At 40.5% G+C, this 18,780-nt stretch overlaps 1 protein-coding gene across 3 annotated transcripts in view; it reads right to left on the bottom strand.

Moving 5' to 3' along the window:
* Positions 1–273, bottom strand: part of ACBD5 (acyl-CoA binding domain containing 5) — a 30,373-nt gene extending 30,100 nt beyond the window's left edge. For 2 of the 3 annotated variants that reach the window (XM_010583366.1, XM_010583205.1), the window contains exon 1: positions 147–273. In XM_010583366.1, the coding sequence (XP_010581668.1) occupies positions 147–222 (76 nt within the window). In that variant the 5' untranslated portion in view covers positions 223–273. The remainder of the gene's footprint in view (positions 1–146) is intronic. The other variant, XM_010583283.1, reaches the window with a different exon arrangement.
* Positions 274–18,780: the final 18,507 nt, after the last annotated feature.

Raw genomic sequence — 18,780 nt, 5'->3', positions numbered from 1 at the left:
CGGAGGAAGCGGCCGGCGGCAGAAGGGCCTCGCCTGCCCCCGCCCTCCGGGCCCTGCCCGCCTCGCAGGTGCCAGCCGGGCGGCCAGGCCCCGCGCCGATGCCACCGGACTCCCCCCCGCCCCGCCGCCCCCCAGGCCGCACTCACCATTTTTGGGCAGGCTCTGGATCACCTTCACGGCCGCCTCGAACCTGGTGGCGTGCACGGAGCCGGTCTCCGCCATGTCCCCGTCCCGTCCCCTCACCGCCCGCCGCCTCCTGCTCGGCCGCCGGGCCGCGTCCGGCGGGGCGGGCTCGGCTCGGCTCAGCCCAGCCTCCCTCCTCACGGCGCCTGCAGCCGACTGCACGGGAGAAGGGCTGAGAGGCGCCGGGCCATAGGCAGCCACCCCCCGGCGGCAGCGGGGCGGGGTGCCCGGCCCCGGCCCTCCCCCTCCGGCAGGGCTAGGCGCAACCCGCCCAGCTCCTCGGACCGGCCTCTCCCCGCGGGCCGAGCGTGGCCTAGCAACACCCCAGCCCACAGCCCACCCCTACCCCTACCTTCACCCCGGCTTCAGGCGCCCATGTTAGGTCTCCCACGGAGGCGCGCCTCGCCTCCCCTCCCCCCCCCTCGCCTCCTCTCCTCCCCTCTCGCACCGCCCCGAGGCCGCCAGGGGCTCGCCGGGAAACGTAGTCCGCCCGCCGCGCCCCGCGGCACGGCCGGGCCCCACACGGGTGTCCCCGCCGCCCGTCCCCTCTCAGCGCCTTCTCTTCCTCCCGCCGCCATGGCAGGCCGCTGCCTCTCCGGCAAGCCCCCTCGCAGCGAAGGGCGAGGGCTGCGCGGAGGCGGCCGGCCGGCCCCGCCGGCCAGGCTGAGGCCGAGGAGAAGCCCCTGGGCCGGCCTGACCCCAGGAGCCTCCCGGAGCTGCTCTGGGTGATGGCGGGTTCGGTCTTGGGGCCCGAGAAGCCGTCCAAGTGCTGATCCTGGGGAGTCTCTCCCGTGTGCACTGAGGGAACGGTTCTCTCCTTTTTTTTTTTTTTCAATTTTTTTTTTCTTTGTTTCTTTTTCTCTGGTTCCTTCCTCTTCCCACCCTTTCTCTTCCTTGCTTGTATAGCTACACATGATAATGAACATTTCAAAACCTGCCGTAATCCACCCATTTTATGGACCTCGGTTATCCTCAGGAGACCCACCACCACCCTGGCAGTCTGCTTTGTTGCGTCCTCCCCTCCTCACAGCCATCCTCCTACGCACGCCTAGTTCCGCATAATTCACCTAAATTACCACGTTAGCCACATATTTTTGTAACAGCTTTAATGACTAATATTTACATCAAAATTTTAGGCATGAGATTTTAAAAACGTACAACCCAGGGAGCAACTATTTCCGTGGTACTCGGAGACGAGGGTGAATACCAGTACAGTACCACCAGCTAGCTCAGTAGCTAAATAAATGAATGGCCTTATTCAAAAGCACTGCACATCCAGCGCTCTACGAAGTCAAACAAAAGTATACTGAACCAACTGCTTTTGTAGCAAGTGGAATAATTTACCCAGTAAGCAACAGGATGAATTAATAGCCTCTTTGAATAGAATCGAGTACAAAATCCTGGCATTCGAGTCAGTTCATTTATCTGGTACACAATATATATTTTAAATTCCTCTGAAGGCAGTTGTGTGCTCACAGTATATGCCCTCTGGTGGGAAATAAAAGCTCGAGAGAGAGGGAATTAGAGCAGATCAGCCCCTACTCTGCTGAGCTAGTACATTCCACAGGGTCAGCAGCCAGCCGGCCAGGGGAGAGCTTTGCTGGAGAGAAGCTGACACTTCCAGAGGTGTTCTGATAGGATTCCCCACACTGGGCAAACAATGAACCTGTGCTACGAACACCACTGTTCCACTCACGTGAACGTTACAGATGAATTTCTCTGAATTTTTTGTTTCGAGTGCTAGATTGTGAGCTTCATACTAAGATCTATCATCTTCTTTATCCATGAAGGTAGGTAGGAATGACAGAAGCTCAGATCAAAGGGATGTGTTTGTTTGAAGATAAGTGGGTCTCTGTATAAATACGGATACTTTGAGCATCCAAGGAGTTAATTGCAAAAAAGTAATAAAAAAATTAAGGGCCTTTTGTGAGGCCAGCTGATGTGTAAATTCTCTTTACCTGAGGAAATCTATAATGATGTTTGTCATTTAATTGATTTAAGAGAAATGCAATCTGCATTTTTATAATGAATGTTCCCAGACTTTCACTGGAAGTAGGCTTTAAAAGAGATGCAAATGACAGCCTATTTAATGGCTGTGCACAGAAATGGAAGCTGCCCTCTTTGCACTGAAGATGTGTGAGAATGTGAGGTCTGCAGATCCAGAATGAGGCATTTGAAGTAACCCAAAATAATCAGTACCATCATGCTCTGAGACAAGGATGAAATAGTAAATGAGAGGCAATTTTTGAGCACTGGTGAGCCTGTGAGAACATATCACGACTAGTTAATTTAAATGCTCATATATAATACTAATTAGCATTGCTATTAGCTGTCCCTATGTATACATTTTGCATTCTCATTGCAGTGACTTCCATGTAGGGTTAACAATAATCGAATGTGGAGTACAGCTAATAAAGAAGACCCTCTCATCTGTCGCAGACATCCAGGAATGGAGCTGCAGCTTTATCTCAAGCTGAGGATCTAGACTCCATTCTTTAGGGAACAAAATTAGATGACGTTTCTCTGTTGCCTGCTGAGTACCTATTGGGAACAACCAAATGCTTGTAAAATCTAATTATACTCTATGTGTTGAACTGGGCTGTGTTTCTATTGCTCTGCAAGAGCAGACTCCAAAGCAATCATAAGCATGACCAGCTCTTATTCTTCTTTTGATCCAATGTATGAGAAGCTAAACATGGGGAACTCTGATAGAAAGACTGACCAGTGATGCCCATTAGTTGAGATGGAAGAGAGGAGAGACCATGGTACTCTGCTACCAGTGTGATTTGGCAGTAAGCACAACGTGTGACACTTAACATGTCTGAGTGCTTTGCTGTCCTCACACTTCTCTTCACTTGGTGTTTCACAAACTACTTATGGAAAGCCTGTGAACTGCTAATGTGAGGCATTCCTGGCAACGTTGAGATACATAAAAGCTTGTATGGAACTATGCTGTTGTAGTCGCTGAAGGAGTACACTTAAGGGATGTCTGGAGAAAAGGCAGACAAGCGTGGTCCTGAATGTGACCTTGGACCTATCAGATGGATTAGGGATGGTTATCGAGTCCAGTGGTGTTATGGCACAGGATAGCGTTTCAAAGTCTGATGTGTTGAGCTACCTTACAATCCTCATTTTGTGCTGTGTGTAAGCTGCCACTGTCCCTTCATGTTCTCATTTGTATCCCAGGTCTGCCTTAGTTTTCTAGCAGTTGCTTCCAGTGCCAAGCTACACCCCAGTCCAGCTTGAAGAGCACCTTCATTTTACTTGAGGGACAAAGGAGTCAGTTAAATTATGCAAGTGAAAAGCAGAAACTGGAACCAATTATGCCTATTGCTCCCTCAAGGGTCTGAATCATAGCAGTGTATTTTACAGAAATATTTTTAAATGGTTCTTAAGAAAGTAGACCATAGTCTCATATGCATTATGAGCAAGTTCTGTAAGCTACCAGATCCAAGAGCATGTAATTTTAGCAAAGCTTACTTTTTGAAGTATGTAATCCAGCAGGGAGAGAGAATGAATTATTTAAAACCTAATAGTCATAATTATGAAGAACTAAATTAGCATTACAATTTCTAAGTCAAATCTGCATGCTGATGAAGAATAGAAAGATGTTGTCTAAGAAGGGTAGAGCTTTTCATATGGAGTAGTTTTCTACATTGTTTACAGTAGAAAAGCTAATATATCAAATGACATTGACTTACAGGATTTTGTAATGAAATCATGAAGGATATTTGTGTCAAAATGAACAGCTCTGGAGAAAGAGAACTATTTGCCTATCATGAATATGGCAAAAACAGCAGCTGAAGTTTGTCCACCTATGTAGGCCAATCCCTGTTCTTCAGGAAAAGCCCTTTGGGCAAAGGACTAGTTTGAGACAAGAACGCTTTTGGGGATGGAAGTTTCCTTGTGAGGTTCAGATGCCCCCCTTAATAACTCAACTAGAAATACTGATTCATTTCACAGTTGGGGATTAAGTAATGGAATTATTTTTAACCATTATTAACGGCAGCTGCTTTGCCTAAGGATTAAGTTCCATGTTGTCAAAGGCGTTAAAGGTAATATATCCCATTTAAAATCTCTTTTGAGCTGTTCAATTCAGGTATCTCAGGTAACCAATATTTTGAGCCACATTTTTGTTTCCCCCCATGCCTCCCCACTTCCCACATATTTCAAAAAAGAAAATGCAGTAACAAAAGTATAAGCTTAGATCTATCTCATAAAATGCTCTTTGAAGAACAAGATATGATCATACTTCCAAAGACGTTTTGCAACATTTGACTTTGCATTGTACTATACAGTACTTATGAAGTCAAAACCTTTTACAGGTTTGTATCTTTGTAGGTCTAAACATAACGCAGTGCCTTATTGCATCTTAAGCCCCTCTTTTTTTCTCCAAGTTTACATTAATTTCTTTTATGAAACTTTTAATAAAGTTCAGTTTTCCTTACTGCCTCAAGGTATTTTTCTTGTAGAGCCAGCAAACAGTTACAACAGAATTGTTCAGATTTCACATATTCTAGAAAGAACATTTAAAAATCCTGTTCCCTTACACAGCCATGAACTGAGCTTTGAAAAGTGTGTAGTTTCATCTTGCAACAATGACAAACTGTGTCTTATTATAAACAACAGCAGCAGACAGCTCATAACAAATACTTATTCTTTTCCCTTCAGTAAAAAATACCATATCTGGAGGTCAAATTGTGCTGTCATTTGCAGTGATATAAATTTGCAGTTACTTGGTTGATTTAGGGATATTTATGGTGTTGCACATTTTCATAATGCAAATGAGTAGAATTTGACTCTGAAAAATCTTAACTATGTCTGGTATATTATTTCTGGTTTGATGTTTGTGCTTCTTATCTTCACGACTACTGCTGCTAAAATTTTAGAAGCCTATCCTTGTGTAATTTGCCTCTTGGGAATAGCTAACAAAATACTGTGACTCTATCATATTAATGTGCTTATGCAATGGCATATTTATAGCCAGACAGCTCTTGTGACTTTTTTTTTTTTATTTCAATATCTGGAAGGGAAAAAACAAAAACGCCCTTAGTTTATGCGCGTTCTTTTAAAATTCTAGCAAAGGAAGGTTATTGTTCTTTCTAGCAAATCTGAAAAATGACTTTGTGGAAATGTTTTCATGACACTTTTACCAGCGTGCAAAACCTGGAATACAACTGGCAAAGATAACTGAACTCATGCGTTTTCAGGCCTGTATCTATCATTTTGGATATTTATTCAGGCAGAAAATATACCACTGTGGTTTTGGTCAATGGATTTCAACAACGTAATCTAACAGATTAGGGGTGATTTACTGGAGTGAGTCCTCCAACAAACAAGCTCTCAGAAGGATTTAAGACTGAGTGTAATTGGGTGTCTCAGCACAGGACCACCACTTCATTACAATCCCCATAAACACCCAGCTCTGTTGCTGTGCGAGTCCTAGTAAAAACTCAGACTTCCTTAGAAGCCAGTGCCAGCTAGACACTTTTTCCAGCTATAAACCATGGCTTTTTCACTCTCGTATTCAGGTCAGGTCTGGTACTGGACGTTATCCAAGGAAGTTTATCTGGGAAGCTTTATTGAGAAAGAAATTTGACACTCAGGGACTTTTTCAGTTTATACTGTTAGATCATTTCTGCTCAACTGAAATAAAGGAGTCATCTCTGCTTCAGAGTTTTGGGGTGATAAGGCCTGCCCGTTTTACTGAGGTGAAGGAGACAGGTGAACTACAGCAATGTACAGCATCTCAAGATCAGAAACTCCCGCGTTTTGCCATTTAAAACAGAGAACTAATTCTTAGGCTGAGAATTCTTAAGCAAAAAATTATTGGATGAATAAATGGGATTGGGTGAAAACTTAGGAAATTAAGTGTCTTAAGTGGTTTTTTACTTTCCTTTGTACTAAAATGTTCTGCTTACTATAAAATATGTTCAGCATGAGAAGCTTAATATCAAAGCTTCTATAAATGCTGGAAAAGCTAATGAGGAAAGACAGCTCTCAGTTCTTGTTCCCCCAAAAGTAGGAAAAAAATAATCAAAGAACCTGCTGAATAGTTTTCTAAGTAAATTACTGTTGGTTTCTAGAAAAACCCCAAGAAACAGAGACAATGGAGCTGTATGAAATAAAAATGATCATTGAATCCACAGAAGTGTTTGGGTACACCTAAACAGAGGTGTTTAAAGGTCAAGTCACTCTGCTGCGGATAAAGGTGGAAATGCAGCCCTAAACTAAGCGGGGAGCTGGGCAGCGACATCACTGTGACAAGTTACGTTGGAGTCTGTTTGTCACACTGAGTAATCTAACAAAGGGCAGAGGGCAGTTTCGGGAAGCATTATAAGTCTTAAACCAAAGATGTACCCATTAAAGAGACCAAATCTTCAGTGTCATATAGATCACTTTAAAACCCTGAAATCAAATATTAGTACTACAAATTTGCCATACAAAAGAAACAGAACAACGAAATATGCCCTGTTTCTTTTATTTGTTTGCCTAGCTTTTGTTATCAGTTTTTAATCTTTCTGTAGCTTTGTTTGCCAGATTAGAGAGCTCACTATTATCCTCCTGAAGGGTTCTCCAAGAATCCTATGTATCCTTATAAATAGAAATCAAGCAACCCCTTGATTTCCTTCATTTAGAATTGAATTCACTGATGCTTTCACTCCAGTAAAATTAATTCTTTCATTCTTATGTCTTTCCAATATTTTAACATCTTTCTTGAATCATAGATACTACTGCTAGGTACAGTGATGCAGGAATACTTGTATTAATGTCAGAGGCAATAGAGGACTGAGGTATTGCCTTCTCCAAACTCAATATTCTCATTCGTATGTCTGGAATTCATTGCCCTTTTGGATGTAGAGGAGGATGAGGGCCTCAAAGCCCAGGAGCCTCATACCCTACTTGTAGCTGAGGACCCACATTTTAAGTGTGTACTCTTAAAGCTTTCATTTGGAGTGATGGAACGGTATTTGGTTGTATTCCATCACACTATTTTTGCAACTAGCTTATCAGATTATTCTATCATGTCAGTCTGTTCTCTTAATTATTTGTCACTCTCCTAATCACTGTGCTCTCTGCAAATTTTATCAGTAGTGATTTTATTGTTTTCTTGTAGGTTATTCAAAATAAGTTAAACAATAAGGAGTCAAGGTCAGTTCACCCTTTATGACCACATTTGAAGTCTGTCAGTAATTTTTTTATTTAATATGCACCATTATGATTTTCTATTACAATAATAATTCATTTTAAAAAATTTTAATGTAGTTTCTCAATCAACATTTTATGCAGTCAGATATTTTACAAAGTGTAAATATATTTCTACAACACAGTTACATTTATCTATCAAACTTGTATTCTCACAGAAAAGGATATTGAGTTGTCCTAAGTATATGTTCACTTGTCCATACATTCCTATTGATTTGCATTAATTAAATTATCCTTCTTTAATTCTTTCTTAATGGAATCTCCTGTCAGTCATCCTGTTGTATACTTGGGATCAATATTATGTTGATAGAACTACAATACCTATATATCTTTTTTCAATATTGGCACAACCTTTGCTTTCTTTCAGTGCTCTGGAACTTCTCCAATGTTTGAAAACTGATTGAGAATGAATATTAACAGTCCATAATGCTCTTTGCTGGCTCATTTAAAACTCTTGGATGTGATTAATCTGTACATGCTGATTTAATATCTAAATTTAGAACCTGCAGATAACTAGACCTCCCTTATTTTCCTTTTAATATAAATAAAAAATTGGGTTTTAAACACTGTGATTAAAGATCTCTTTTTATTGCTCTGTTCACTCTCCTGATATTTTACTGTTTTACTGTCTGTTCAAAATCCTGCAGGTGGAAGGACCTCTGAATTGCTAAAGATTTTTTTTATAAAGGGAGCTACACATTTCTTTGCAGATGACCTTTGACTTGTGTGAACTCTTGGGATAAATGTCTGTCAGCTACCTTAGCAAATCATGCATTATAAGCAGCTCAATCCTGTTTCTAACCTTTGCAGGAGGGGGTTGTTATTCATTTTTCACTTAATAACTTTTGGTGTGCTTTCTCATTCTTTTGCATGGTAGTTCTTAAAAAAAAAAAGTGTCTTAAAAAATAATGCTTTTGACTAGTAGAGCTGTCTATCCCAAAGTCTAAATTTCTATGTCATGATAAATGTACTGTGGACACTACTTACTGACTTACTTTTTCCAAAAGTTTTAAAAATATTTAAATCTTTGGAAAAAGTACATTAACATATTTCTGTTTTATAATAGAGAAAACAATGTAATGATCAACTATATACACATGTATTTGTACATACATAATATATAAAGTAGTGATGTTATATATGGAATTGATGAATACATTATGAGCTGTTGGTAAAAGCAATATATTAGTTTTAAACAGATCAAAGGAAGAGACTGGAGAGCCTGTTCCTCCCTGGATTAGGTGGGTTGTGCTGTGGCCCACGTGGCAGTGGGGTGCTTTCTTGGCTGCACAAGCCTTCTGACACCACTTCCACCACAGCTCCCCCTTTCTTCTGTATAAACAAATCCAAAACTGCTTGGGGGGCAGAGGAAGGAACGAGAGACATTCACAATACAGAGATTAAACCGCTGTAACCACAGCCCAAATACATGTCTTTTGAAGATAAAATAGCAGTTGTGCTGACTAAGTCTGTGATTATGCACATGTTCAAGCTCAACATCCTAAGCATCCCACTGATTTTGCAATAGTAAAATTAAGTCCTGTGTACATTTACAAGGTGGAGCTCTTGGCTGTCAGGAATCCTGGCCTTGTGTTTTTCTTCTGCCACCTGCCATTACCTTTATTTCTTGACTCAGATTTGCATTCACAGTAAGACTCACAGATAGATATTTTCTAAATCATTGTGAAGGAGTTTCATGTGTGCTGGATGCTGTCATCTGCATCTCTAAAGCATCATTGTAGTATATTTCATTAAAAAGTCTCTATGACATAACTGGTATAGGGAATTGATAACAGAGTATGCACAAAAATGATAAAATTATTACATTTTTTGCCTTATATGTTGAAAATAGGAAGTTGTCTTACATGTCTTGAAATGGGAAATTTGGGGGTACAAAGAAGCAGGACAAGTCCCCAAATCAATGTATCTGCATACTTTACATTATTGAAAAGAGGTATAGAAAAGGAGTTAGGAATGACTTGAAAAAACACATTGAAAACAGTTGTATTAAAAGCAAATTAAGGCTCATGTCCACCCTAGAAAGCAGCTCTCTGGTGCCTGCTCAGTCATTCCAAATGGACTATCTTTACTTCCTCCAGTCTGCATCTCCTTCTCATGTGCCTCAAATTATGTGCTTCCTGGTGGGGCCCACCGTATTCAGAGCAGTTTGTTAACACACTGAAGCTTGTTAAAATGCATACCATGTGTGCACAAAATGTCTTCATTTATCAGATTAACTCACAGATCAGGCACTATTCAAAAGAGCAGAATAGTGCTAGAACAAGGGTGTCAACTCATCCTGTAGTGAAACTGAATTCCCCCTTCAGTCAAGGGCTGGAAATTAAAAACAAAATAGACACAAATGACAAATTTTCAAGTTTTGCCCTCCTTTAATTGACGGAGTTAAATGACATTTTAATAAAGTAAGTAAATCTTTAAACCTCTTTCCACGAACACAGGCGACATTCACATATTCCCTGCCAGCTACTTCCAAGATGGCTGAAGAGGTGACCATCTCCCGCGCATCCACAGCTGCTGATTGCTGCCCCTCCAGTCTGCCTCTGCAACTGCTCTCGTAAATGCTCCTCTACTCATTTCAGTCAGAGTGAACCAGGTTCAGTTAAACAGTTTAAAAGTGCTGACCAAGTCCTTGCTCCAGATTTGTCTTGGTGGGGCTGTGTGAGGATGGCCAAGCCTTGGCTACAAAACCATGCCAGCACAAGCCTCTTGCAGACATTTTAGCAAACCTCCTTGGTCATGGCACAGTTGGTATTGTCACCGGGGTTAGTTACACCATTCTGTAGTGAAGCAGCAGGCTCCCACAGCTGAGCTGAAGCACTTTGGCAACACAGTAACAGGTATTTCTGTCCTGCTAGAGCACACTTTTTGTTTTATTGGTGCTTTTGTATTTATGAGGTAGACGTGCTCATTCATTCACACCCACAGAGAAGTCAGGTGTGTCCTAAACATCTGGATTAGGTAAGTAGATAGGATCAATTCTTTCATCCCGCTGTGACATAATTTCATTCATGTAATGTGGCCCTCCCTGAATAATAGGTATGGCAGTATGTTTTATAGTAAACAAATTTCTATCCTTTTCTTTCTACAAGTATGATGTTGAGAAATGGTTGAGCAAAACCAAGTAACTTTAACTGGTAGGAGGAGATGTGCTAAATGATCCTGGATTAATTATTGAGTAATATATAAATTATTGAGTAACATATCAAAACAGATTTCCAAATGTCAGGAATAGTGAGAAGGAAGAAATACTATTCATACCAACCCTCCAGTTAGAATCAGAGACTTATATATTGCCTCTGTGTCCTGAATTTAGCTTTCAGATTACAGATTTATATGAAAACAAACCCTCTTCTGACTAAATCTCTTCCTAATAACCAACAGAGAAGGTTAAGAAATACAAGTTATATCAAATACAGTTTGCAGTTTTAGCCACCATCATGTAAAACAACTAGTGTATTGCTTTAATAAATAAATACATGCCACTGAGGGCAAAACATATTCTTTCATTATTTTGAAGTTTTCCTACACAAATTTAGAAGACAAATTATATGAGAGATCTGCTTTGGGGGGGGGGGGAACACACAAAACCAGCGTGCTATTGTGAGATTTCTGACATACATTAAGGCATAAATTAGACATTTATATAATTGTTTTGGTATTACCCTGCATAGGAAACCTCTTATTTCATGATGAATAAGCCTTTTTGCTTATTCTATCTTTTGTAGCTTGTGAGCTACTTTGAGACAAAATACTTCCTTTTATTTGATTAATAACTTTCACACAAAAATGGTTATGCATTGGACAGCATAATTTATACAGTCTATTTTGTGAATAAGCCCTAGCAATGGATTAGACATGAATTGTTAGGTTGTTGCTGTAACCCTTATTCCTAGGCACTTATAAGTAAATATATTCCCCTGTGGCTTCACTAAACCTTGGTAAAGTACATTTGTATGCAAATCTGTGAAAAGTCATGTGGCAATGCCACCCTTAGCATTGCACAAGTTGTGCGGTACCATAGTGGGCCGTGGAACAGCCTGAGAGCTGATGCATTGGAAGCTCCAGGCCATTTTCAGTAGGGACATTTAAAATTAGAGAGCATAAAAAGCTGGACTATGAAGTACAGAGGACAATTTTGCCATATTCAAGAGATGGACTGGATGCCCTGCAAGGCCTTCCTATTAATATCTTCTGATATACACAATATTCTTATAGTCATTTGCTAACTCTGACTAATATTGCTTAAGGGGTAAAATAAGTGATACTCTGATCCAGAAAATGCAGGTGTCTGCTATGTGCCAAGGGAATGGTTAGTAGCTACCAGCCTAACACTAGTGTGTGATGGCCAGTGGTGACCATGCTGGAAGGTAGCAGGGTTGTGACTGACTCACTGCTACTTTAACCAACACCACCTGGCTTTCAGCTGAAGTGCAGCAACAGAATAACTTAAGCTATAGGCTTGTGTTACAGGTCGATGTAGTTTATATCCATCACAGAACTGTAATGGAAAATCACTTTATAGCAATTTTATTGTTCTAATAGACTATTATAGCATGAGGCTATTGTAAATAATACTTAAAGAGGTAACTGAAATGAGGCTTTTTCAGTTATGAAGACATAATATCTTTGAATGAGGTATCATATGTCGGATTTGCTGCTCTTTTCCTAATGCAGAACAAGAAAGCATTTGAATACTGAATTCTTTTACCTGAACTGAGATGAGGAACCTTTCAGGCCACACAATAAAAACCATTAAAAATCATGTATATTAGCCTTTTGAGCAAAGATATTCAGCCCAATTTTTTTTTGACAAAACTTTTTTGCTTCCACTGGAAACCAAAAGAGTTTTCAAAAGAGAGCCTGTTTCAACAAATTTCTAGGATAAAAAAGACCTACCCCCTTTATTAGCTTGTATGACGATACCCAGCCAAGTATCACACTGTGAGATCATAAGATGATGGTATTCACTAGGTAATTAACTGGTCAATATATTGTTTCAACCTGCTAAGAGTTCGGTGTGTGGTCAACATCAGTACCAACATCAGGATTTGATTTTTCACATCTACAGCAAATGACCTTTACATAGCAGGAGTAATTGGCAATAATTGTAGACTGTAGTCCACAGTTTTCTGTGAATTTTTTGGCTATTGTGAGAAAACAAGAGAAAATAAGTTCCTGAGTCCAAGTCTATGTCCTGTGTGGGAAGTGTCTCTAGTTTTTTAGTGCTCTCCTCAGCCTGCCTGTTATTCACCATGATCACCCATCCTGTTATACCACATACCTAAACAACCTGCATCTCATCACAGTTCCTCTTGACCTATTCTTCTCCTTCTCTTTCACACTTGTTCATGCCCCTTCTTTCTGGCCCCTGCAAACTCCTCCACTACCTCTTGTCCCAGAATTCATCATACTGTTACACTCCAGGAGCCAGGGGATACAATCCCTCTGTACCATTATCCATCACAGTGATATTATGTGTTCAAAAAAAAAAAAAAAAACCAGAGAAAATCCCCTGGCCCCTGCAGTGCACAGTCAAACATCATCAGCATAGCCCAATTCCTCAGCAGATGTATCTTAACTCGTAAAAACTCTACTGAGACTATGCAAATATATTGCTTTTAGAATCTTAGGAATTAACCAAATGTTGTCAGGTTCTCTCAGGAAGAGCAGGAGTTATGGCCCTGAAACGACCTGCCAAATTTGAAAGTCCTCATTCAAAATACAGAGCTGCGGGGGGTTTAACCTCTTGGCTGAAATATTTGTAATGGATTCAATAGAAAGCATTTCTTCTTATTTCTGCCTCACAAATTCCCTGAAGGGAAAAAATAAAGTCTGAAATAGAAATATGTGCTACTAGGGCTAAATTAAGACTGACAAAGGTGTAAGCAACTGAAAGCAAAGCATTACAGGGGGAAACTTAACTACAAATTTCACATACAGTACAGTGAGGTGTCTATACTATATCTTCCATGTAAAACAACATCTTGATCTCTTTTGCAGTCAGAACAGTATTAAATAAATCTTTTTTTCCTTAGTCTATAAGCAAGGATATCTAGTTATGAGACATCTTCCAATTGATGTAAAACCCTAGATAGGCTCCACCTTATACACCGAAGAAATTTTGAGAAGTACAAACATGTCAGACACAGAGTGAAGGGTCAGACATTTAAAGAGAAGTGATGGCAAGCATAATTAACCCACTTCATACTCAGAATTATTTTAAAGAACATTAGAAACATTTTTGATACTGAGTAAGTATGTATTTATTACATGATAGTGTTTAAAAGTCCCCAACCCTTTAGGAAACACACTGGCCAGAAAAATACTGTGGGATTATTATGGTTATGATCAAATAAGTTGAAACATTCACAGCTAATGTTGACATCAAATAGTTGAGCATAGCAGGAAGCTGCCATTGGTAATTTACATATTCACTTCTAATTGCGCCTGTGTATCATACAGATCGTTCATATTTGCATTTGCTGCCCTCTGAACCAAGTCATTTTCCAGTGGCATATATTCACTTTCACTGCAGGTAACTTTCATTAGTGGTAATTAAAGGACAATTTCTACTGCATTATGCTACAGAAAACAATAAGCGGTTGCTGAGATTGATTAATATCTAAACTAAGTTTGAGACATGTAATCAGTCTCATAGGCACAAGATATTGTTCCTGTTATGTAATGTAAAGTAGCAGGAAAGAAAAACCCTATTTATTCTAAACAGCCAATGCTTACCCTTTAAATTCTGTTGGATTGCACTAAATGGCCTGATTTATTTTTAAATGTTCCCAACAGAGAATAGCCTCAGTCTATGTGTAATGACTTTTTACCCTCATTTTCTGCACAGTCTGTGTTTGGGTTCTGACTGGGACAATGCCAAGGAGGATGTCAATGTTATCTTAGTGTGGAAATGATTTTCTAGTAGACAACTGCATCTGAGGGTTGCTGTGCATCCAATCCCATTCCTTCTGCTTTCAATGCCTATTGAAGATACTCCTTTTCAAGTACTGCTCAACCCCATAGACTCAATGCAGCTTCCAGTTGAAGCTTTACTGTTTCACTGGGAGCTGGAACACACCCAATAACTGTAATGTGTTTTTACTTGCTGAAAAAAAATACTATTATGCTGTGCCTTATTTTGCCATCCAAATATTATGCTGAGAAATACTATCACTGCAGAATTGCTGTCAAATATTTATTTTTATTGGGAAAATAGCACTCTTTTTGTAGTAGCATGATGTTATCATTTAATTATTTTTTCTTTTCTGCTTTATGATGGAAAGCTGCAATTCAATGAAGTATATATTTAAATGCAAAAGAGGCATACCAATTAATCAGTACAGAATACGAATGCTTTTAATCTGCATCAAAAAAACCTGTGGGGCTTAGAAAAACAGCAATCTTTTAAAAGAAAGTATGTAAAAGTAATTCCTAGCCATGCTTACATTTCCTCAAGTACAATGAAAAATGGCAATTGTGGAATTAAATTATCTTCACAATAATATATTCTTTTAAGGCTTTCCATTATGCTAAGAACATTTTGATGAATCTTTGATTTCTTTTTGTTTAGCATAAAAATGGACATACATAAATAATTTCAATTGATAAAAAAGTCAAAAATCCATAGAGATAGATCAAATGTTATCTCTGAAACACTGAAAACTGAAACAGAGATGTTTACTGCTTTCTGGTTTTTAGCCATCCAATTAACATACAGAAACTTAGTACTGAAGATAGGGAGTAAATTAGGCCAGAGACTGCAGTTAGTTATAGACATGATCATGGACTAATCAATTTTGAGGTGCGTATAAACCAGGTAATGGTATTACCACAGTCAACTCTCCATTTTCTGGGATCACAGGACACCGGGAACTGATGGAGAACAGAAAAACCTGGATATTAGAGATGCTCCAAGGAACACCAGATACACTTCAGTTCTGTATATAGTAAATATAGTCCAGAAGAGCTTATTAACGCTGGGTTCAGCACTAGCCAGTGGTCTCAAGACACCATTTGCAGTGCTGCATGAATTTGCAAAGCCATCTTAGGCTCTATGTCTCAAGGAAGCAGTTATATTCCTGATGACTCTGCAAATAATGTCTGAACCAATAAGCCCCACTAAGCCTGGTATGGCTCTACAGGTATATGCATTCACTCTGGAATATTTTTGTTTGAGTTATTCTCATAGCCTTTATCAAGTGGTGCAAAACAGAACAGAAATGGTGCTAATGGTGTTTTCAGACTTAAAAACATTTCTCAAGGCCTTGAACAGTGTTTTTTTCCTGCTAGGGATGCTCACTCCAAAGCGCTAAGCAAGTAGGACACTGCTGACATAGGGCATCCACCTTTTAGTGCCCGCTTTCAAGTCAGGGACACAGGAGACTTGCCTTTGGATCTGCTATATTCCCTTTCACTGCTAATTATCCAAATATTACTTTATCCCAGGCAAGGTGTCTCTCTGTCTGCTTTTGCTCTATGCAGGTAAAAAACCTTTCCCAGGGAAAGTTTTATTTCACATATACACCTCAAAGAAAGTCTTCCATTTTAAAGGGCTGGCATCCTCCAACAAACAGCTATTTTATCAGGAATAATGATAAATGCCTTCTAATGAGTGGGCCAAACCTGCATGGGTCTATTCAGAAAGCTGACTTTCACTCAGTGCCTACCCCTTGCAATGGGATTGATTCTTTTCATATTTAAACTACACTCCCCCAAAGCCATTAAATAAAAGAAGGCCAAAAAACATTTGCTAATGAAAAGGATTACTGCCAGAAATCCACCTCCTGCTTTAAGTGGTTGTTTTAAAGCCAGCCCTTCCTCAAAATGTTTTTATAACAAAATAGTTTAGCCTTATTTGTTAGTGGTGCAAGAAGCAAGCCATCTTGTCATTTGTCACACAATGCCCATGTTACCTGGTTTAGGTCTAGGAAGAAAGAAATGGGCTTCTTCTGCATATGTATGGCTGCATCACCAGGGTCTGGATCCTCCATTTTTCCCTTGCTCTTAGGGCAGTGGATACCTTCTCTGCCTTGGCAGTATTTTGAGGGATTAAGAAGATAAGCCTACCTTATGATGAGCAGCTGGAAGTGACAGCAGCAGAAGGGACCTAGATCAGGAGCCGGGAACAGGAGATATGGGAGGAATTCTTTGATGCAGTGAAAATGGAAAAGCAAAGTCAGGAGGCAACCTGGTGGCTGGAGGCTGAGCTGAGAAAGATGAAAGAATGAAGACCAAAATGAAAGAGGCCAAAGGAACAGGGAATCTGGCAGAACACGGGAGGGGAACAACCAAGATGACAGATTGAGAAAAGGGTAGTGGAGGTGAGAGGAAAGGAAGGACTGTTGACACCAGAGCACTGCTGAGGAGCAAAGATAAGCACACAGGAGGAATGAAGAGGAGAGTTTTATGAAAAATGAGGTTGAGACAGAAGGCAAATCCTGCAAGTGAAGATATATTAGAGGAGAAAGGTCATGTCAAAATACAGTAAAACTGTTTATTTTTGTGCCGCACTTATCTTGTGCATTCTCAAAGCTGCAATTTTGAATCTTATTATTTTTGTGCTCTCCAGCAGCTCAGGCTGCCTAGCAATGCCTGTCTGGCGTGTGCTGGCTGTGCCGCACAGAGCTCACCGGCTGCCTAGCAACTGGCAGGGTGGTGCGATGGGGTCCCTGGACCAGGCTCAGGGATGCAGCCCTACCCCAAACACCCCTGCTCCCACAGCAAGGCAAGAGGGAGCATCTCCAGTTGTTATAGCTGTGATGAAAACCTTAAAAAAAAAAATTAATTGGAAAAAAGGTCATGCAGAGGTGCCCACAAGAGTGCAGAGAGCCTGACAAATTGTCTTTGAGAAGTGGGAACAGCCCCGTTCATCTCTGCAATATTCAGACACCCCGTGACAATAACTGAAATACCAATATGGTTAATTATTCTGGTTCTTAAGTATGGCTCTGTGGGCTGGATCTAAAGCACAGGAAAGCAAACCAACGCAGCTATGTGGCTTCTTGGGCAACTACCTCTAGTTTGGTGTAGGATATACCAAAAAGGCAACTTTTGGTCCCAGGAAAAAAATAAATTAAGTATTCACACAGGATTGTCCCACTACAGCCACACTTGTATAACTATATCACTGTAATCAACAAAATTTTTGTACCAGAACATGACATTTGGCATTTGGCAGTAGAGCTGATGTGGCTGATCTGAACAGGGCCTGTGTCCTCTGTGCTTCCAGCTGCCCCCCTCAGATCCCTCATCTCCCTTTCCATTGCACTGTCAAAAATGCTTGTGCAGCTAAACAACCAAATCAGGAATTGATCCAGCTGAGAAACAGTCCAACAAAGAATAAAGACCTATTTTCCAATCAACAGTACTGAAGCAAGTACTGTTCCCAAGGCAAAAACAAAGACATATGTCAATCTATGGCCTAGAAAAGGGAATAGACAGTTACAGAGCTACACAAATTACAGTGCAGGAAAAGTTGCTTTGATGCTGCTACTTTGATGCTGCTCTAAACAGGTGCATTTAGAATACAGTCACATTTTTTTCTCTCAGTCAAAAATGGGTTGTGTCCTGGAAGGACAGCATTGCCCCTGGAGATCATCATGCCCCACTGAGAAGGAGCAAATCTCAGATGGACAGTTGAGACACTGAGACGTATATAGGCACATTTTACTCTCCATGGAATCTCATTCAGGTGATCGTTTGGGTAGAGTTTGAAGAGCATCATTACATTTTTTCCTCTACCAGTCCAGCTGCCCCAGCCAGGAAAATTTTCATTCCCAGCTCTCTTGCACACTTGAAGTATCTTGAGTAAGTTAGCTAGCTTTTCCTTCTAATCAGCAGTTTATTGTCTGGAGCAATGGGAAAGTGTGATAATTAAAAAAAAAAAGAAACAAAACAGAAATAAAATAATTTCTACAGAAAAACCCAGTGAATGCAGTTCAGACACACTCTAGTGTCTTCAGCAAACGTCAGCTCAAGTCCAAGATTTATTGGCTCTGGCTTAGTGCTGGTTCTGATAGATTTGGCTAGCACTTGCACAGCTACCCAAATGTCTCTGTGCTTTCAGGTGCCTTGGAATCCCTTGGTGTACACACCATGCACACTCATGGAGCCAGCTTGGGTCTATCGCATCTGAGCCAATAAACCCTCCAAGAACCTCAGACATGAGGGACACACTGCAAAGACACCCAAGTGACCTTGCAGAGAGTAATTTTGAAAGCAGGAGGGCTAGCATGGGGCAGGAGCTAATAAGGCCTGCTGATCTAATTAGTTGAGCATGTCCGCACCACAATTCCCAGTGCATCTTGCATTGTGTGGCCCTCACAGCAGCACTGCTGCGGTTGTATGGCACTAACTTAGAAAGTCCTG

Source organism: Haliaeetus leucocephalus, unplaced genomic scaffold (assembly GCF_000737465.1).
Source record: "Haliaeetus leucocephalus isolate CR32 unplaced genomic scaffold, Haliaeetus_leucocephalus-4.0 Scaffold0, whole genome shotgun sequence".
NCBI classification, from domain to species: domain Eukaryota; kingdom Metazoa; phylum Chordata; class Aves; order Accipitriformes; family Accipitridae; genus Haliaeetus; species Haliaeetus leucocephalus.
The sequence above is the reverse complement of the archived record's forward strand: the minus strand, read 5'-3'. Positions and strand labels throughout refer to the sequence as shown.